This window comes from Polistes dominula, unplaced genomic scaffold, assembly GCF_049000335.1.
Source record: "Polistes dominula isolate Pdom_NZ unplaced genomic scaffold, Pdom_raw_medaka contig_277, whole genome shotgun sequence".
Taxonomy (NCBI): Eukaryota; Metazoa; Arthropoda; class Insecta; order Hymenoptera; family Vespidae; genus Polistes; species Polistes dominula.
The window spans coordinates 154519-176492 of record NW_028301009.1 but is presented as its reverse complement, the minus strand read 5'-3'; the positions used below and the strand labels follow the sequence as shown (position 1 = coordinate 176492).

The 21974-nt window shown below is 32.2% G+C and overlaps 2 protein-coding genes across 2 annotated transcripts; both read left to right on the top strand.

Moving 5' to 3' along the window:
- The first annotated feature begins 4174 nt into the window (after window positions 1-4174).
- LOC149032035 (uncharacterized) lies at window positions 4175-8869 on the top strand. Its single transcript, XM_089174094.1, has 2 exons — window positions 4175-7907; window positions 7996-8869. Exon 1 carries the CDS (start codon window positions 6518-6520, stop codon window positions 7421-7423), a length of 906 nt encoding a protein of 301 aa, XP_089030220.1. The 5' UTR covers window positions 4175-6517; the 3' UTR covers window positions 7424-7907; window positions 7996-8869.
- LOC149032036 (uncharacterized) lies at window positions 4600-6518 on the top strand. The gene is made up of 3 exons (XM_089174063.1): window positions 4600-4891; window positions 5031-5410; window positions 5553-6518. The coding sequence occupies exons 1-3, from the start codon at window positions 4600-4602 to the stop codon at window positions 6516-6518; spliced, it is 1638 nt and encodes a 545-aa protein (XP_089030189.1).
- Window positions 8870-21974: the final 13105 nt, after the last annotated feature.

The window sequence follows — 21974 nt, the reverse complement described above, 5'->3', positions numbered from 1 at the left end:
TTTAGCCTGCGAGAGAATGAGACGGAATATAGCTATACAGTATTTCTTCCTATTCTCGGTCTCCTCTTGATGCTATGCTTCGTAGTTATCGCTCCTGGTTTTATATGTGTGTGTTTGCGTGCGACTGCATACTACAAAGGGTGGACTCATATTATTTCGATCCGATACCTGTAGGTAGGAGCGATAGAAAGGTAAAAGAATAAACAGAGATAAGCACGTAGGTATGCGACAAAAGTATAAGGTCCAAACCAACCGACGGTCGAAATAAAGAAAGAAGGTGCGTGGTCTGTTTTTATTTTACCAAAAGCGGTATTTCTTTTTTATTTAAAAATGTTTCTATTTTATTGAAAAATTAGTATTAAATTATTTATTTCGCAAATATTATAATAAATAATTATGAAGTACATAGAATATATAATAATTGTTGTGTCTGAAATATTAAAAAAAAAAAAAGGATTACCAGATACATCAGAGAAAAAGAATTAGAGAATACTGTGGAATAAATGAGAAGCAGCTGACAAATTCCATTCAAAGCAAGTAAATTACTGTCACATTTTTATATTTTGCTTCTTTATAAAATATATTTGATGCATAAAGACAAAATATGTCTATTAAATTTGATTTTTATATGTTTTTATAAAAAATATCCAAAGAGATGTACTGACCCATGCATATATGAAAATTATAGTATAAATTGTGATATTTGCGTATTTAAGAAAATTATACTAATTTTTCAATAAAATAAAAACATTTTTAAGATGTTGAACGCCCAGCGTAAATCGGTGGAGCTTACCAAGGAGCTGAAATTTGAGACTGAAAGTGTAGACAGTTCGATAAGCTGAGAGAGCGATACGATTCAATGCATTTTTAAGATTTTTCGTTGTTCAGATCTTTATTTAGACGAGAGTATTTAAAAAGATAAGTTTGTGGTCCAAAGAATAAGGACGAGATATGTTATAAATAATAAGGGTCTCGCGAAGTGTGGTAGGCTGCAGAGTTGAAAAAACATTTCTAGAGAATATCTTTATTAGATCTTTCATTGCATTTGACCTGAACCTTCGTTCAGTCCAGCAGTATTTTCCATATGTTTTTCGTAACGTTTTTATTTCATATGTCCTCAAATGTTTGTTATATAGCGCAAAAATGTAGATGAAAACGGGAAATAGAAAACCATACTAACAAAAAAAATTTTATACCTGAGTTTCAAAAAAAGGATTATTTATTTTTACCTAATTTCTGACGAATTATATTTCCTTTGATAAACATCCTACCATTTTTGTTTCTATCTATGGCTATTGCATCCAGCATTCCGTTTTTATTGCTTGAATTGTGGAAAGTGCACTTTTTATCAGCTATTCCACCCAGAGACCATACCGGTGACCTTTATTATATATAGTAATAATATTATAATAAATAAATCCTACAATTATCTTACTCTTAAAACTGTCCATTCGTCTCATTCTCTCGAAACTTAGATTTTTGAAGGTTTCACTTCTAACACGTGTGATCTGCACACATGATTTTTTTTAAATAAGTTCGAGTTGAATTATTAGCTATAACAATACACAAAAACAATATAAATATGTGTAAATTTATTGATTAAACAATTTATAATAACCAGAAAAAATAATTATTGAAAATACTCACGTGAAGGTAAGAAGTCATCTTTAATAAAATGGAGTGAACAGACCTTCATATTGGGAGTTATACTTTTTCCGATTTTTAGCGCTCGTACCCAATCTATATGTTTTTCAATCATTTCTTTATCTCCAAATTTGTTTATTCGATAAACAAATTATTTTTTACGAGGTGGAATATGAAAAAACCTAATTTTTTCATCACGACAAGCTTTGCTTGTACAACCAAATACATAGCAATACACTTTACTTGTATTTTTTTTGCTGTGAACTCTATAACAAAAAAAAAATTCTTTGCAACAACTTTTTAGTATAACGATACTAGTTATTTTTAATTCTACTTTCAATAATAAATAAGCAAGTCATAATATTAAAAGTATAAATATTTCCACATAAATATCGTGTAGTACGATAAAAACAAAAATTTATATTGATTGTGGAGTCTCTAATACACAGCATATCATAGATGTAAATGCGCTTCACGAACTTTTAGGATTAGATTTATGCAAAGCATTGCCAGGATTTCACGCATTTACAGGTTGTGATTACAATCCAGCCTTTTTTAGAAAAGGTAAACAGCGTCCTTTTCAAATACTCGAGAAAAGAGAAGATTTTAAAAAAGCATTTGCTAGCTTAGGTGATTCATTAATCGTTAATGATGATACTAATAGTAAATTAGAGCCATTCCTTTGTACTATATATGGATATGAATTTAATGATAAAATAAATAATATAAGGTTTCACATGTTTCTTCGAAATTTTAAAGTTAAAAAAAATACAGAAGCTTTCTTAAAAAAAATTTAAAAAACTTCGACGCCTCTTGCTTGCCACCTTGCTACAACGAACTCGAACAGCAAATAAAACGAGCGAACTATATTGTTCACGTGTGGAAAAATGCTACTGAATTTGATGGAATCCAATTCGGGGCCGAAGAATCAGGATGGATATTACATGAAAATAAATATGACTTTGTTTGGTTCAAAGGTCAACAATTACCATCTTCAGTAGAGGATATTATTATGGAAAACGATAATTCAAAAGGTAAATTTTGATCGATGACTCTTTATTAAGTATATAATTATTTTCATTTACTTAACTACGTACTTTTTTCAGCTGAAGAAGACGAAGAGAACGAATATGATAGCGATGAAGATCCAGATTATGATGATGATAAAATGGATGAGAATAATCAGGACGATGAGGATGACGAGGAGAAAGAGGGTGATGAAGATATCGAAACCGATTGATTATTATTAATGATTTATTAAGCACGATAAAACTTTTTTTTTTAATTGTCTTGGCTACAAATAAATTTAGGATTTTTACATTTTTTACACAAATTTGTATTTAATTGATCAACTTATGAATTTGTAATTATATTATACTTGACCTTTTTAACTGTTTTTAATAAAGATAATAAAATTCTTGTAAAATTCTGTTAAAATTTAAATTAAAAGTTAAGTAAATGTATGAATTCTTCTTAATTGACTTCTGACATTTTAATAGTACGTTCTTTGTATCTTTATAAACGTTCAGGTAAATCATCAGGAGTTGAGAGTCATGTACGGGGTAAAAACTAGAGCAGTCCTTTAGCCGGCGCGCCGCACCGCGTTTTGCGCTCTCATACTTTGCACCCCAATTTCTCACGAATGCCTCCACTTTTTCTGACCACTTTTGTCGACACCGTTCCAACCTTTTGCAGATCAAAAATTCTGTGCGTAAGTTATTTTCCAAAATCGGTTGCGAGCTCTCCGTCTATTAGGCACTGATGAATAAATAGATTAGTTTTTTTTATCAAAAAAACTTTATTTATGCAAGTACTATTTATTGTTGGCAAGAAAAAATTTTGTGGCTCTTTAAGGGGACACGTCAACAAAAAAATTCGATTTTTTTTCGATTTTCTGAAAGAATATTATTTCAAAAATATCTCTTCAAATTTTGGTAAAGATCCGCGCATTATTTACGAAACTGTAGTAGTTTAAACGGAGCGCGCCGTAGCGCTCCAAGTAAGTTACCAAAACTTTAAATGTTAATTTCTCCTATTCACGTTTTTAAAACGGTTGCCCTCGCTGCGTCCAGACCATTTATCCGATCCTTACCAAATTTTGTACAGAAATACTATACTCATTACGTTTTTTGTGCTCGATAGCATCACAACATCAGAGTAAAAAAAAAAAAAAAAAGAAAAGAAGAAGAGTGATTGAAAGACAGTGAAAGACAGGAAGAGAAGTGATTAAGAAACGAAGATGTCCAAAAATAAAAGGAAGAGAGAACGAGTGGAAAGAGAAGAGAGAATGTGGAAAAAAATAAAAGAATTGGAGGAAGCTTTGCGTGGCGTCCAGAATAGCGTGGCGCCATTACAGGTTTTAACACGATCGTCTGGTAAGCTTGGTTTTTTTGTTGTTCTAAAGAATGGCAATGCGCTCATACGAGTGGTGAGACATATTGTACAAAAAAGATGGCAATGCGTTCACACGTGTGGTGAGACATATTGTACAAAAAAGATGGCAATGCGTTCACACGTGTGGTGAGACATATTGTACAAAAAAGATGGCAATGCGCTCACACGAGTGGTGAGACATATTGTTCAAAAAAGATGGCAATGCGCTCACACGAGTGGTGAGACATATTGTTCTAACAGTGCCAATGCGCTCACACGAGTGGTGAGACATATTGTGCTAAGACTGGAAAAGCGCCCACATGAGTGGTGGGACATATATAAAAAAAAAAAAAAATAATAAAGAGTGTGGGGACATATTGGTCTACAAAGTTTGCAATGCGTCCACACGAGTGGTGGAACATATTGTTTTATAAGAGTGGGTTAGTGCGTGCACGAGACGCGATTCATAACTGTTTAGTCGCTTTTTGTTTATAGGGACTACAAACAGGTTAGAAAAGTCGGCCAGCAAGGACACCTCCTTACCGACGGAAAGAGAGCAGTTAATAAACTTGTTGATCAGCAATGTTGGCTCTTGGGAAGGGTATTTCGCTAATGCTCGATGAAGATGAAGAAGGAGTAAATAGAATGCAGCTGTTGCTGTATCTTTCGGATGCTGGAAAACTCCTAGCAGAAGCTCATTATCGGGAAGCTATAACGAGACGGTCTTTTATACTACCTGGCATAGAAAGAAATATAAAAGAGGTCCTAGAAAAGTCAAAACCTGATAAATTCTTGTTTGGAGAGGACTTATCTGAAAGAGTTAAGTCTACAAAGTCGATTGTAAAGGTGGACAGGTACCATCAAAGGCAGGAAGGTTAAGGTTCTTTGAAAATAAATGGAGAAAGATCACAAATAACGACTTTGTCGTAAGTTGTATAATGGATTATCAGATTGAATTTGTTAAACCAGTATATCAAGTAATTGAGCCAAGGGTTTTATAAATTCCCTGCAAGATATGAAAAACTGCAAGGATACTATTGATAAGTTATTAAGTCTCGGTGCAATTCAACCTTGCGTTGATATAGAGGGCCAATTTGTATCTTCGTATTTTTTAGTAGACAAAACAGATGGTTCGAGGAGATTTATATTAAATTTAAAGAACTTGAATACTTTTATTGAGACAACTCACTTTAAATTAGAGGACATTAAACTAGTATCAAAAGTACTTCCTCAGGGAGATTTCTTAGCAAACATAGACTTAGAAGATGCATATTTCTTAATTCCCATGAATATTTCTAGCAGGAATTTTTTGAGATTTCGCTTTAATTCTCAGTTATACGAATTTCTCTGTCTACCATTTGGCTTGGCTGCAGCTCCTTTCGTCTTTACGAAAGTTTTAAAACCTATCTTAAATTATTTACGTAAACGTAGGTATCTGTCAGTAGCATTCCTGGACGACATATTGTACATTGGCCCTGATCTACCATCATGCAGTAGGAATATAGCAAGAACAATTAAATTGCTCGAATCGTTAGGGTTTGCTAGAAAATGGCGTTGATTATGAAGGAAGAGTCCAACTAGATAAAAATCTGGCTCAGGATTTTGCATGGTGGGAAGAACATATTGGTTCTTCGGTAAACACTTTTGGAGTTCACCAATACGAAAGAACAATCCATTCAGACGCGTCGCGGACAGGTTGGGGAGCATCTTGTGACGGAAGCCGAGCACATGGGTTTTGGTCCGGCGAAGAAAGAGAATTGCATATTAATTTCTTAGAGTTACTGGCAGCTTTTTTAGCGTTAAAAGTTTTTGCTATTGACCTTTCTCATTGCAGAACTCTCCTGAAAATGGATAATACTACAGCGATTTCCTACGTGAATCGCATGGGTGGTATCCAATACCCACATTTAAATAAACTAGCCAAAACAATCTGGCAATGGTGCGAAGCAAGAAATTTATGGGTCTTTGCTTCGTATATCCCATCTAAGGAGAATACAGAGGCGGACGAGGAATCAAGGTTGACTAATATTGATACTGAGTGGGAACTTGCAGAGTTTGCCTTCCTAAGGATAGTTCAGACGTACGGCAAACCGATAATTGATCTGTTTGCTACAAGAATAAATGCAACATGTGAGGAATTTTGTTTTTGGTACAAAGATCCAGAAGGATCTCACGTTGACGCATTTATCATAGAATGGAGTGAGAGGTATTTTTACGCCTTCCCTCCCTTTACGCTGATACCTCGGGTATTACAGAAGATCATAGCGAAAAAAGCAGAAGGCATTGTAGTTATACCATTCTGGACAACTCAACCTTGGTTCCCCATCTTTGAATCTCTGTTAATAGCAGAACCAATTGTCTTTAACCCTAATAAACATTTGCTTTTGTCTCCTTGTAGGACTCAACATCATCCATTGTTCCGAAAAATGTCTCTGGTTGCCGGGAAGTTATCCGGACAGCGTTCGCGCAAAGAGGCCTCTCAATTCAGACTTCCGAGATAATGTTGTCGTCCTTGACAGAAAGCAACATAAAACAGTACTCCAAGCCTATCAAGCTGTGGTGGGAATTTTGTAACGAAAGAGGACGAGACCCCTATGAGATCTCAGAGTCTGAATTGTTAGATTTTTTGTCTAATAGGTTTCAAGCAGAAGCTTCTTATGGTACACTCAATTCAATGAGAGCTGCCATATCTCTGATTGCCAAGACTAGTTTGACTTCTAGTGTACTACTGAATAGATTTTTCAAAGGTGTTTTCAAGCAACGGCCGTTGAAAGCTAAATATGACAGAACGTGGGACCCCAAAATAGTATTGGATTTTCTGGAAAAGTGGAGTCCAGTTGAGTCATTAGAACTACCACAACTAACAAAAAAAGTGGCTACACTGTTAGCCTTGGGAACTTGTCACAGACTGCAGACGTTAGCTGCCATACGATTAAATGACGTAAAAGAAACAAAAACAGGATTAGAAATAGAAATTCGAGATTTAATTAAGACCTCAAAAAAGGGTGTAAAACAACCACTACTGCAATTACCAACGTTTAAAGAAAAGTCACAGCTTTGCATCGTTAGCCATGTACTAAAGTATATAGAACTGACAAAGGACCTGAGGAAGAATTGTAAAAAATTATTAGTAACTTGGAAGAAACCACACAATGACGCTTCGTCTCAGACAATAAATAGGTGGATTAAGTTTGTTCTATCTGATAGCGGAGTGAGTAAAGAGTTCACAGCGTATAGTACAAGACACGCGTCAACGTCGTCAGCGTGCAGAAAAGGTCTAGATATTAATGTAATTAAGTCTACAGCAGGGTGGTCAAAATCTTCAGAAGTATTCGCAAGATTTTATAATCGGCCCTTACGAGAGGCAGATACCAATTTTGCCGAAACTATGTTTTTGGAAAAATAGGGCATGTGGCTGGGGAAAATAATAGAATTCGCTCCTTTTTTGATTATATGTACTCTGAACATCTACGTGTTTTGTGGTCCCGAGAATGAGACATCATATAATTAAAGGATCAAACGAGCTCGCCGAAGGCGGGCGAAGTTCGATCAGAATTATATAATGTCTCATTCGAGAGGATTACTTCCCACCCTGGTAATACCCCCAACCGGTTAAGAATTTATTATTTTCCCTCGATATTACACTCTAAAGAATATGAGCGTTACGACACGAGAGCGTAGTTCAGGGAGAGCCACCGGTGGCGCTCCTTTCTTCTTCCTGGATACTTGTAGCGGTACGACCGAAGGTCGCGCCATCTAAGTTACTAGAAGGCTAGGGAACTACGCTGGCAAGTAGTGGTCACTAGACTAACACAGTCTGTGCGCAGTGCTGTCAGATCGTGGGTAAATCTTACCCTCTCCCTGTGCCACTGGGATTGCACACAATGAAAGTTTTCCATGTCCGTGTGTTTGGGATGTCGAGGAAAGCCGAGTGTAACCGAAGTTGGCGGTTGGCCACGAAGTGGCACACTATGAAAGCGACTCCTGTCCATGTGTTCGGACGACACGAGTCGCTTTCATAGTGTGTCACTCCGGCGTGCCCGCCAACTTCGGTTACACTCGGCTTCTTTCGACATCCCAAACACACGGACATGGAAAACTTTCATTGTGTGCAATCCCAGTGGCACAGGGAGAGGGTAAGATTTACCCACGATCTGACAGCACTGTCTGTGCGTAGCCGTTGAGAAGTGTACAAAAAAGAAAAGCAAGTAGCATCCTAACAATAAAAATCATAAAATAAAATTCAGTCTAATATTATCTTTACTATAGAGAAACCCTCTACATACTCTGAAATTGTGGTGACATCGCAGCGCAAGCAGCGGTACTACGTGTTTTGTAATCCTCTCGAATGAGACATTATATAATTCTGATCGAACTTCGCCCGCCTTCGGCGGGCTCGTTTGATCCTTTAATTTTTTCGCAAAAAGTCGACTATTTTGAGAAGAAATAATAAATCAAAATTTCCTTTCATTCATTCCCTGCGCTAACATCTCTACTAAAGGATAACACTCAGTTTTTTTGTTTCTGATGAATCAATTTTTGCCAGTGAGGGCAATCGAAAATCACCCTTTTTTTTTGGACTCTTAGAAAAGTGGCCACAGACAACACAATTTACAATATTTTTACACACAAAAAATTGTGAATATAGTTCAGATACATAACTTACATATACCAAAAATTTGTATTGATATTAATAAAACTGGCTGCAAAAAAAATTCACAAAAAACCGCTTTTTTTTACACTCGAAGGTGACGTGTCCCCTTAAAAACTTTGAAATTTTGTAAATTGTAATTTTTGACTCTTCCGACTCAAAATATTGCCGACTCCTGTCTTTGTCGAATTGTTTTGTTGTTCGACTCTCGTCTGGAACCGAAGCAGCCCAAGCCTCCTAGGCATTGTGAGACCGATCACCATAGTATTACAAGTTTATAAGTCATAAACATTTATTTTTATTAAATACCATTTGTGAATCAGAGCTGCGGTTACCAATAATTCTCCAACCAATCAAACTTTCCTCAATACACCCCTTACCGAACGTACTCTGCCATCTTTTATTATTGTTTAAATTTAGGAAAGTGAACCAGCCTGGTCCCGGCTAAACTCGGTGAATGAAAAATGGCCATAACAAGCATTAATTATACTACTTAAACATACTCGTCCTCTAGGACGTAACGTTATCATATATAACAAAGGGCTCCGATATGATTTTGGGGTGGGGGTAGCTGTCAAAAATTACCACTTTCCAAATTCAAGCAATTAAGATGGAATGCCGAATGTGAATTCATAGATAACCACAAAAATCGTAGGATGTTTGTCGACGGAAGATACCCTATCTTTATATAACAAGGAGACGGTGTGATCGTCCCCCCTTCGATTTTTTTGAAATTTGGCACATTTGTAGTAATCATGAAAAGATTCATTGTGCCTTTAAACTTGGTGCAAATACTCAGCCGTTTGCGAAAAAACGCGAGATAGACGTGTATTCCTTTAGCTGTAGTAGTGTAGTAATCTACAATAGCGGCGATGAGTGTGTGTGTGCCTCAGAATTCGCCGATACCTATATATTTTCTAATATTGAGATAGGGTTTAGTTTGTTTACCTTTTCGAAGATAATTTTTTCTTTTTTTACAAAAAATTATGTTTTGTGTGTCTATACGACGAATATCATCCTGACAAATGTATCGGTCAAGGCGCACTAAAAATTAATTTTCGTTATTTATTATTCATTATTTAAGTTACAATTATTAATTCTGTTATTTGCGTAATAATGTTTATTTCTTAATAAAATTTATAACATTAGCACACATAAAAAAATCAGACACTCTATAATACAAATGAACTTTTTTTTAAATTTTATTTTTTATAAAATTAATGTAAAATACTTTAAAAAAAATTTTTTAAATAAATTTATTAAGCTTACTTTACAATAACGAAAAATAGAGAATTAGAAAAGAAAAGAAAAAAAAATATCTTCGAAAAGGTAAACAAACTTAATCCTATATCAAATTAGAGGAGATATAGGATTGGTGACTTGTGAGACACACACATCGCCACTATTGTAGACTACTACACTACTACAGCTAAAGAAATACACGTTTATGTGAAATTTTAACTCATATTTTTTCAGAAACGGCTGGCCATACACCTATTTCAAATATAATATATAATAAATATATATATTACTTATTCAAGGTATTTTGTAATACCAAAGATAAATTTAATTTTTTGCATAAGCAAAAAAAAGTGCAATTGTTAGTTATTAATAAGTTTAATTACAGTTTTTAAGACATATTTAGTTTATATGCAAATGGCAATAAATGTTATTATTGAATAAGAAAATAAGAAAATTACTATCTATATTTTATTAAAGCAATGAATACATTATAATACCAAAATCGTAGATAATAAAATACAAAAATATTTTTCCAATGTTTTACAATTTTTTTTTCATAATTGTATTATAAATATTATACATTATTTTACAAATTTATCATTTAAATATACAATTGCAGATTATTAAAAGTTACGTTCAATAAAAAAAAATTATATTTCAATTCAAATAAAAAAAAAATAGATAAAAAATAATAATATAATAATAATGTAATTAATATATAATATTTATATATAAAAAAAAAGGTTTTAAAAGGTTTTTAAAAAGCTTCTGATTTTCTAATATAGCTTCTATAAATTCGGTTCTATTAGTGGTAATATTTCAAACATAATACTGTTTTTGTCAAATCTGTATTGCTTTTTAAATTCAACATCTGAATAAAAATCAAAAGGATCTTGTATATCTCGAATATAGCGTTTTGGAGCACGTATAATTATGTCTTCATTATCTAAATCAATATCAATATTATCATCAACATTGATATTATGTAATCCTAAAAATTCATTCTTTACTTTATTGTTTTCACAACTTTTTCAAATTAATTAATTTTTAATTGAAATTGATTTGAATAAATTTAAATTATGATTAATTGATTAACTTTAAACTATCACTTAAACCTTATTTTTGAATTATTATTTATTAAGTTTTGATTATTATTTATTATTATCAATTAATTATCCTAACCATAATGTTAACTGAGATTGTCTGAAGTCTACTAAAATGTTGACTTGAAAAAAACTCTCATTTTTAAGTAAAAAAAAGGTTATAAAATGATATTTGATTATATTTGACTATGTATCAACAGTTTGTAATTCTTAATATCGTTTTAAGCGATGACTATGAATATCTATCCAATTACACATCTTAGCTAAGATCAAACTTTGAAGCATATCTTAAGATTGCGTCTATGAATGTAAACGCTGGCTTAAGACCATGCTTAAGGCGGACTTAAGTTAAGAGCGCACTATGAATACGGCGGTATGTATCGTTTGTATCGTTGCATCGTTGCATCGATGCATCGAAAACTACTACTCACCAGCAGTGCTGTCCAGTGCTGTCAGATCGTGGGTAAATCTTACCCTCTCCCTGTGCCACTGGGATTGCACACAATGAAAGTTTTCCATGTCCGTGTGTTTGGGATGTCGAAAGAAGCCAAACACACGGACATGGAAAACTTTCATTGTGTGCAATCCCAGTGGCACAGGGAGAGGGTAAGATTTACCCACGATCTGACAGCACTGCTCCACAGTCGCATTTTGTTAACCTAGTCAAAAACTTGAGATTGAAACTTTTTTATGTGCGTACGATAATTTTACTGAGAACCCGATAATTTTACGGCACTGTGTCGGTCAGCAAGCAAAAATTTCTGGAATCACTATAGTCATGTTAAATTTTAGTTCTTATGGGTGATGTTTTTCTAACCTTTGCAGTTCTACCTGAAATAAAAAATTTTCGTTGTAATTATTTAACAAATGTTTTTAAATTATACACTTATACGTTATTATATCTGATTAAATATATTCATTGACGACCAATAAAAATTATTAACCATAAATTACTGATCGCTCTTATACTGCATTTATCTTTTGTAAATAATAATTCCTGATCTTCTATTTACTATTTTTTTCTAAATAAAAATGTAATACTATCTTTTTAACATATTGTTGATGCAGCATATTAATAGAAAAACAATGTAAAACAATTATTGAGTTTTAATTTATATACTTTGCAGAACCACAATTATGTTTAAATTGATTTTCAGAATATCGTTGAACATTAATATGATTTTTCATTATTCCTATTTACGTAATTCATTTCAAAATGAACGTTTCATTATTATTAATCAATAAAAAATAAATATTTAATACAAAATTATTTATATTTGAACAAAAAACTCAAAATATTTATATATAGTTCTGTGGAAATATACTGCAAATAAATGAAAATCAAACTGTTCTTTAACAGTGTCTGTGTCATAAAATACCATTAAAATTATAGACTGTAAATAAAATATTTACTTTAAATGTGGTTTATTTTTTTACCTTTTTTTTTTTTTAAGTGAAAATATCAGATCAGATCACCACTATAAATATTAGCGATGCTCGAAAATTTTGACGTTGCTATTATGACTTCAAAGCAAAATAATTTATAAAATAGGTATATTTAATCAATCATTATTTTGCCAGTTTCATTGTTAAATAGTCTGAATATTAAATTAATTTAAATTATAAGTAAAAACCAATACCATAAATGCCAATTGAATGATATACAAAACTTTCTAATTTTTTTACTGTTATTAACTTATTTTTTCCATATTTGGATAAACACTATTTTTAAAATAAATTGTTCAAAAATAGTTTGGAAAAATGATTCAGAATGAATAACAAGTTATCACAGAAAAAGAAAGATATATTTTAGGTAACTTTTTTACAAAAATTTTATATTCGTAAAATTATATATTATTTAATATTACTCTAAAAAAAATAAAATTTACATTTTCATTTAATATTACAATTTTAAATATTTTAGTAAGGAATAAATAAAATTGATGTTATTGTTTTTCATAGTATAACGATGGAAAATGATATAAAAATATGAATGTATGTTCATGAAATGTAAATACGGAATTTCTTGAATCTAACTGTTAATCTTATTTTAAAAAATAAGTGCATAAACATATTATGCTTTAATAGTTTATAAAAATTATATACGTTACACATGATTATTTATACGATTATTTAAAACAAATTTTGAAATGATATTATTAATATATTAGTAACAGAAAATAGAATATATAATCATTGTCCATAAAAACTCTTTCAAATTTATGTGGCAATATTTAGTTAAAAATATATAAATATTTAAAGGTTTAGTTTTGTTAACTTTAATTAATAGTTAAACAAGTAAGAAAGTTTTGTATTTTTTACTGTTGAATTTGGCGGTAATCAGCGCGTCACATATATACTCTATAGGGATTCTGATACTCTACGTATAGGAAACATATTATAGGTGGCAGGTCCGAGACTTGACCGTTAGGGATCCTATTTGACCGTGAGTAGGGATTCTATACCGTGAGGGATTTTGTTTTAGCGATTTCCGCTGCGTGATTTTGATTTTTGTGCGTCTAACGAGTAAACACGTTTTTTCTTCCTATACTTATGTAAAGCATTACTTTAGTTGTAATAAACCATCTTACTTTTTCTTGTACACATAATTCTTTTTTATTCGATCCACAACAAATAAGACCCACAGGTTATGGGCCCAAAACGAATAGTGAAAAGAAAAGATTAAAATTAAACGAAGTGACAAGGTTAGCGTTCCACGTGCAACGGCCACGTGGAAAAACAAAAAGTAAGAATCCACAAAAACGAAATGAACGCAGGAAGAATAGAACAAATCCAAAAGCTAATAGCACGAATTATGAAACGTGGAAGATACAAATGAAAAGTGTATTAAAGTTTAACGACTTATGGAAATACGTTAGCGGACAGTTAGTGAAGCCCGAAAATGACGAGGGCGAATGGCAAAATAAAGATGAAAAATCCATTGATTTAATAACACTAAGCATAAGCCGAATCAGTTTGATTACATCATAAACGTCACTATCTCGATCGAAGTATAGAACTCATTGAAAGGTATATATGAGTCCAAAAATCCAATAAGTCAGTGTGTATTATTCAAACAACTATTTAGATTTAGAACTATTATTATTTTTTTAGAACTATTTAGAAAGTCACAGAACGAAACTATGTCGGAATTCCTAAACGAATTTGTAAAAATTGGACTACAATTGGAAGAGTGTGACCTGAAGTTACCGGAAAATCTACTAACGATTTGGTTGCTGAATGCGCTACTCGGTGAGTACAAAAATTTCTGCGTAGCTATTAAATCCAGGGAAAAAATGCCAAGCCTGGAAGAATTAAAAACGAAGCTTCTTGAGGAAGAAGCTAGAAGATGTCCGTATGACAGAGAGGAAGGACCAAGCAAAACGGAAGGCGCTTCTCTCAAAGAAAAATGATGCGCTGAAGTTAGAAAAACCAGAACAGAAAAATACACATACAGAGCAAGGTAAGAGCTATAAATGTTATATATGTAATAAAATTGGTCATATATCAAAATACTGTAAATCAAAGCGTAATCAATATAATGATCCTCAAAATTAAGACAATAAAACTATATAATAAAGACAATAATACTATAGGGCTTTGAAAGTGAATTTGCAGAAACCAGGGATATCGTGTCTAGATAGTGGTAAGTAAACCAAAAGAAAAAATAGTCTTGACTAATAAACGGCTTTTTAGACTAAAAGAAAACCAGGACGGCTCCATAAATAAATATTAGGCTAGATTAGTCGCACGAAGTTATCAACAAAAGGAAGGAATCGATTACGACGAAGTATTCTCGCCAGTTGTCAGATACAAGACCATAAGGACGTTCTTAGTATGCTGTGTAGAAAAGGAAATTTATGTACATCAGATAGATGTAATCACGGCATACGTCCAAGGAGACCTAAGCGATGAAATATATATGGTACAACCAGAAATGTTTATCGAAAATAACCAAAAAGACAAGGTCTGTAAACTTAATAAGCCGTTATATGGTCTGAAACAATCGAGTAGGCAATGGTACTAAAAACTAGATAGTTATTTAACTAGTATTAACTTGAGAAAATTGTCGCATGTCCATGTGTGTATGTCGATAAAAATGTAAACAGCGACGCGGTAATTATAGTTTATGTTGATGATTTAGTAGTCGGTTCGAAGAGTCTTAAAAGAATACAAGAAATTAAAAGAGTGTTAAAAGTAAAATTCAATATGAAAGACCTAGGTAAAATTAAGGATATATTAGGAATTCATATAGATAGAGAAAGCAATACAGGAAACATGAAATTGTCTCAGTGGTGTTATATTGAAAATTTGTTGAAAAGATTTATTATGGAAGATAGTAAACCATTGGGAACATCGCTAGAAACAAACGAAAAATTCATAAATCTAAATGAATGTGAGCCAAACGAGGAAATCGAAATGCAAAATAAACCGTATTGCGAATTGGTAGATAGTCTGATATACTTAGTAAACGCAACACGACCAGATATCGCGTTTGCTGCAAGTGTTTTAAGTCGATTCTGCGAAAAACCGCGATTAAGTCATTGGGAAATCGGCAAACATGTATTACGATATTTGCGAAAAACAATAGATTATGCAATTACTTACAAAAAGGTAAGCACAAAATTAGAAGTCTATGTTAATTCAGACTGGATCGGTGATATACAAGATAGACGTTCTTGCTCTGGATTCACCGAGATTTTGGCAGATGGTACAGTTAGTTGGAGCACACGGAAACAAAAATGCGTGGCGCTTTCAACTATGGAAGCCGAATATATAGCTTTATCAGAAACAACCAAAGAGACAATTTATTTGAAAAGATTGCTACATCATATCCAATCGGGAGATCTCGCATCTGATCCGATGGACATCTTTTGCGATAACCAAAGTGCAATTGCTTTATGTAAAAATAGCGTTCTTCATTCAAGGAGTAAACATATAGATATAAAGTATCATTACTCGCGTGAAGCATTGGAGTATAACAAGATAAATGTAAAATATATAAGAACTAATGTACTATTGTATTAGAGCAATACAATTTGTTGGTAGCAGAGCATGGTTTGCTTTTTATCTAAGTTCTCAAACCTTCTTTCGTTATTGCACATATGCATTGTGGCGCCACTGTATAGACACTGTATCCCTGGTTTCTGCAAATTCACTTTCAAAGCCCTATAGTATTATTGTCTTTATTATATAGTTTTATTGTCTTAATTTTGAGGATCATTATATTGATTACGCTTTGATTTACAGTATTTTGATATATGACCAATTTTATTACATATATAACATTTATAGCTCTTACCTTGCTCTGTATGTGTATTTTTCTGTTCTGGTTTTTCTAACTTCAGCGCATCATTTTTCTTTGAGAGAAGCGCCTTCCGTTTTGCTTGGTCCTTCCTCTCTGTCATACGGACATCTTCTAGCTTCTTCCTCAAGAAGCTTCGTTTTTAATTCTTCCAGGCTTGGCATTTTTTCCCTGGATTTAATAGCTACGCAGAAATTTTTGTACTCACCGAGTAGCGCATTCAGCAACCAAATCGTTAGTAGATTTTCCGGTAACTTCAGGTCACACTCTTCCAATTGTAGTCCAATTTTTACAAATTCGTTTAGGAATTCCGACATAGTTTCGTTCTGTGACTTTCTAAATAGTTCTAAAAAAATAATAATAGTTCTAAATCTAAATAGTTGTTTGAATAATACACACTGACTTATTGGATTTTTGGACTCATATATACCTTTCAATGAGTTCTATACTTCGATCGAGATAGTGACGTTTATGATGTAATCAAACTGATTCGGCTTATGCTTAGTGTTATTAAATCAATGGATTTTTCATCTTTATTTTGCCATTCGCCCTCGTCATTTTCGGGCTTCACTAACTGTCCGCTAACGTATTTCCATAAGTCGTTAAACCTTAATACACTTTTTATTTGTATCTTCCACGTTTCATTATTCGTGTTAATTAGCTTTTGAATTTGTTCCAATACAATTTGTCCCATAATACAATAATACTATTGTATTATGCTTTTGTTTTACGGATTTCCGCTGCGTGATTTTGATTTTTGTGCGTCTAACGAGTAAACACGTTTTTTCTTCCTATACTTATGTAAAGCATTACTTTAGTTGTAATAAACCATCTTACTTTTTCTTGTACACATAATTCTTTTTTATTCGATCCACAACAAATAAGACCCACAGGTTATGGGCCCAAAACGAATAGTGAAAAGAAAAGATTAAAATTAAACGAAGTGACAAGGTTAGCGTTCCACGTGCAACGGCCACGTGGAAAAACAAAAAGTAAGAATCCACAAAAACGAAATGAACGCAGGAAGAATAGAACAAATCCAAAAGCTAATAGCACGAATTATGAAACGTGGAAGATACAAATGAAAAGTGTATTAAAGTTTAACGACTTATGGAAATACGTTAGCGGACAGTTAGTGAAGCCCGAAAATGACGAGGGCGAATGGCAAAATAAAGATGAAAAATCCATTGATTTAATAACACTAAGCATAAGCCGAATCAGTTTGATTACATCATAAACGTCACTATCTCGATCGAAGTATAGAACTCATTGAAAGGTATATATGAGTCCAAAAATCCAATAAGTCAGTGTGTATTATTCAAACAACTATTTAGATTTAGAACTATTATTATTTTTTTAGAACTATTTAGAAAGTCACAGAACGAAACTATGTCGGAATTCCTAAACGAATTTGTAAAAATTGGACTACAATTGGAAGAGTGTGACCTGAAGTTACCGGAAAATCTACTAACGATTTGGTTGCTGAATGCGCTACTCGGTGAGTACAAAAATTTCTGCGTAGCTATTAAATCCAGGGAAAAAATGCCAAGCCTGGAAGAATTAAAAACGAAGCTTCTTGAGGAAGAAGCTAGAAGATGTCCGTATGACAGAGAGGAAGGACCAAGCAAAACGGAAGGCGCTTCTCTCAAAGAAAAATGATGCGCTGAAGTTAGAAAAACCAGAACAGAAAAATACACATACAGAGCAAGGTAAGAGCTATAAATGTTATATATGTAATAAAATTGGTCATATATCAAAATACTGTAAATCAAAGCGTAATCAATATAATGATCCTCAAAATTAAGACAATAAAACTATATAATAAAGACAATAATACTATAGGGCTTTGAAAGTGAATTTGCAGAAACCAGGGATATCGTGTCTAGATAGTGGTAAGTAAACCAAAAGAAAAAATAGTCTTGACTAATAAACGGCTTTTTAGACTAAAAGAAAACCAGGACGGCTCCATAAATAAATATTAGGCTAGATTAGTCGCACGAAGTTATCAACAAAAGGAAGGAATCGATTACGACGAAGTATTCTCGCCAGTTGTCAGATACAAGACCATAAGGACGTTCTTAGTATGCTGTGTAGAAAAGGAAATTTATGTACATCAGATAGATGTAATCACGGCATACGTCCAAGGAGACCTAAGCGATGAAATATATATGGTACAACCAGAAATGTTTATCGAAAATAACCAAAAAGACAAGGTCTGTAAACTTAATAAGCCGTTATATGGTCTGAAACAATCGAGTAGGCAATGGTACTAAAAACTAGATAGTTATTTAACTAGTATTAACTTGAGAAAATTGTCGCATGTCCATGTGTGTATGTCGATAAAAATGTAAACAGCGACGCGGTAATTATAGTTTATGTTGATGATTTAGTAGTCGGTTCGAAGAGTCTTAAAAGAATACAAGAAATTAAAAGAGTGTTAAAAGTAAAATTCAATATGAAAGACCTAGGTAAAATTAAGGATATATTAGGAATTCATATAGATAGAGAAAGCAATACAGGAAACATGAAATTGTCTCAGTGGTGTTATATTGAAAATTTGTTGAAAAGATTTATTATGGAAGATAGTAAACCATTGGGAACATCGCTAGAAACAAACGAAAAATTCATAAATCTAAATGAATGTGAGCCAAACGAGGAAATCGAAATGCAAAATAAACCGTATTGCGAATTGGTAGATAGTCTGATATACTTAGTAAACGCAACACGACCAGATATCGCGTTTGCTGCAAGTGTTTTAAGTCGATTCTGCGAAAAACCGCGATTAAGTCATTGGGAAATCGGCAAACATGTATTACGATATTTGCGAAAAACAATAGATTATGCAATTACTTACAAAAAGGTAAGCACAAAATTAGAAGTCTATGTTAATTCAGACTGGATCGGTGATATACAAGATAGACGTTCTTGCTCTGGATTCACCGAGATTTTGGCAGATGGTACAGTTAGTTGGAGCACACGGAAACAAAAATGCGTGGCGCTTTCAACTATGGAAGCCGAATATATAGCTTTATCAGAAACAACCAAAGAGACAATTTATTTGAAAAGATTGCTACATCATATCCAATCGGGAGATCTCGCATCTGATCCGATGGACATCTTTTGCGATAACCAAAGTGCAATTGCTTTATGTAAAAATAGCGTTCTTCATTCAAGGAGTAAACATATAGATATAAAGTATCATTACTCGCGTGAAGCATTGGAGTATAACAAGATAAATGTAAAATATATAAGAACTAATGTACTATTGTATTAGAGCAATACAATTTGTTGGTAGCAGAGCATGGTTTGCTTTTTATCTAAGTTCTCAAACCTTCTTTCGTTATTGCACATATGCATTGTGGCGCCACTGTATAGACACTGTATCCCTGGTTTCTGCAAATTCACTTTCAAAGCCCTATAGTATTATTGTCTTTATTATATAGTTTTATTGTCTTAATTTTGAGGATCATTATATTGATTACGCTTTGATTTACAGTATTTTGATATATGACCAATTTTATTACATATATAACATTTATAGCTCTTACCTTGCTCTGTATGTGTATTTTTCTGTTCTGGTTTTTCTAACTTCAGCGCATCATTTTTCTTTGAGAGAAGCGCCTTCCGTTTTGCTTGGTCCTTCCTCTCTGTCATACGGACATCTTCTAGCTTCTTCCTCAAGAAGCTTCGTTTTTAATTCTTCCAGGCTTGGCATTTTTTCCCTGGATTTAATAGCTACGCAGAAATTTTTGTACTCACCGAGTAGCGCATTCAGCAACCAAATCGTTAGTAGATTTTCCGGTAACTTCAGGTCACACTCTTCCAATTGTAGTCCAATTTTTACAAATTCGTTTAGGAATTCCGACATAGTTTCGTTCTGTGACTTTCTAAATAGTTCTAAAAAAATAATAATAGTTCTAAATCTAAATAGTTGTTTGAATAATACACACTGACTTATTGGATTTTTGGACTCATATATACCTTTCAATGAGTTCTATACTTCGATCGAGATAGTGACGTTTATGATGTAATCAAACTGATTCGGCTTATGCTTAGTGTTATTAAATCAATGGATTTTTCATCTTTATTTTGCCATTCGCCCTCGTCATTTTCGGGCTTCACTAACTGTCCGCTAACGTATTTCCATAAGTCGTTAAACCTTAATACACTTTTTATTTGTATCTTCCACGTTTCATTATTCGTGTTAATTAGCTTTTGAATTTGTTCCAATACAATTTGTCCCATAATACAATAATACTATTGTATTATGCTTTTGTTTTACGGATTTCCGCTGCGTGATTCTGATTTTTGTGCGTCTAACGAGTTATCACGTTTTTTTCTTTCTATACTTATGTAAAGCATTACTTTAGTCGTAATAAACCATCTTACTTTTTCTTGTACACATAATTCTTTTCTATTCGATCCATGACAAATCCAACACTTATTAACAAAATTAAAGATAGAAGAATTTATTAAATTGTTATTTAAAATATTGGGAGATGGTTAATATAAAACTGTAAGCTATGATGTTAGAAGAAATATTTTTTAGATCAAAGCACATTTCATTTCTATATAAATTACGTGATTTTACTTAATTCAAATATTTTAAAATTAAAATTTATAAATCAAGATTTAAGGTATAATTATATATAGCCAATAGTACTGTGTTCTTCTACGTTATTATTGTCAAAATTTAAAAATTAAAAATAGAAGAGATAGTTACTACACATTAGCACTTGTAAAATTTGTTTGGGAGGTATGTCAAAATGTTAAGAAAGGAATGAAAATTTAAAAGAATGTTTCTTATTTAATACTTAAACCTAAATTAACAATTGCAAATTGATCCTCTATGTCTTATAAAAGTTATTGCAATTTAAAATAATTGTTATTTTACATGTAGTTTTATAGCAATTCAGTCACATAACAGATTAAACATAAATAATATAAATAATATGAAATATAAAGTTATTAGGTCTTCTAAATTTTTATTTTATGTAACTTCAATTGCTTAAATCGATTTTGCACAGTTTTATTGACATTCACTAAACAGTTGACAAAAAAAATTATAAACAATCCGAAAAGGATTTTCTCGATTAATCATCTAGTGTATAAGAAAGTTTAAAAATTAACATCAACACTGTATTCAGTTAAAAATATGATTATAGTTTGTAACTTTGTTTTTTCTTCTTAACAATGTAAGAATAAACGATGTTATTACGTTTTCTCTATTTTTTAGAACGTTGAACAATTAAAATTAAAAATATTTTTTATATGAAATGATAAAAAATAAGTAATATTTAAATGTCATAATTATTATCTAAGCATTATTAATATTTTTACTACTATTTTTTACTACTTATCTATTATTTCTTATTATATTCAACATCATTAGTAAAATTGCCTTTTTCATTTTAATTATACATTCCTTTCTAGTATTGATATAATTAATTTATTTCATAACATGCTGTAAAACGAAGATATTTAAAAATTTTAAATTTTCAGTACTTTTATCTCCGATTGTACTTCCCTAACATTTTTACTAATCAAATAATAGAGGCCATGCTACAAATTACTTTCCAATGATAAGAATAAAAAATAAATAATATATATTTAGTGTAATTCATAACATTTATATATTATAAAATGTAATATTCAG

What these genes read in the sequence shown, in the direction of transcription:
- LOC149032036 (XM_089174063.1), top strand. Translation starts at nt 4,600, where the DNA reads ATGTTGGCTCTTGGGAAGGGTATTTCGCTAATGCTCGATGAAGATGAA. An exon ending in GTACCATCAAAGGCAGGAAG is followed by an intron (nt 4,892 to 5,030) that starts GTTAAGGTTCTT and finishes ATTCCCTGCAAG; the next exon opens with ATATGAAAAACTGCAAGGAT. An exon ending in CTCCTTTCGTCTTTACGAAA is followed by an intron (nt 5,411 to 5,552) that starts GTTTTAAAACCT and finishes TCGAATCGTTAG; the next exon opens with GGTTTGCTAGAAAATGGCGT.
- LOC149032035 (XM_089174094.1), top strand. Translation starts at nt 6,518, where the DNA reads ATGTTGTCGTCCTTGACAGAAAGCAACATAAAACAGTACTCCAAGCCT.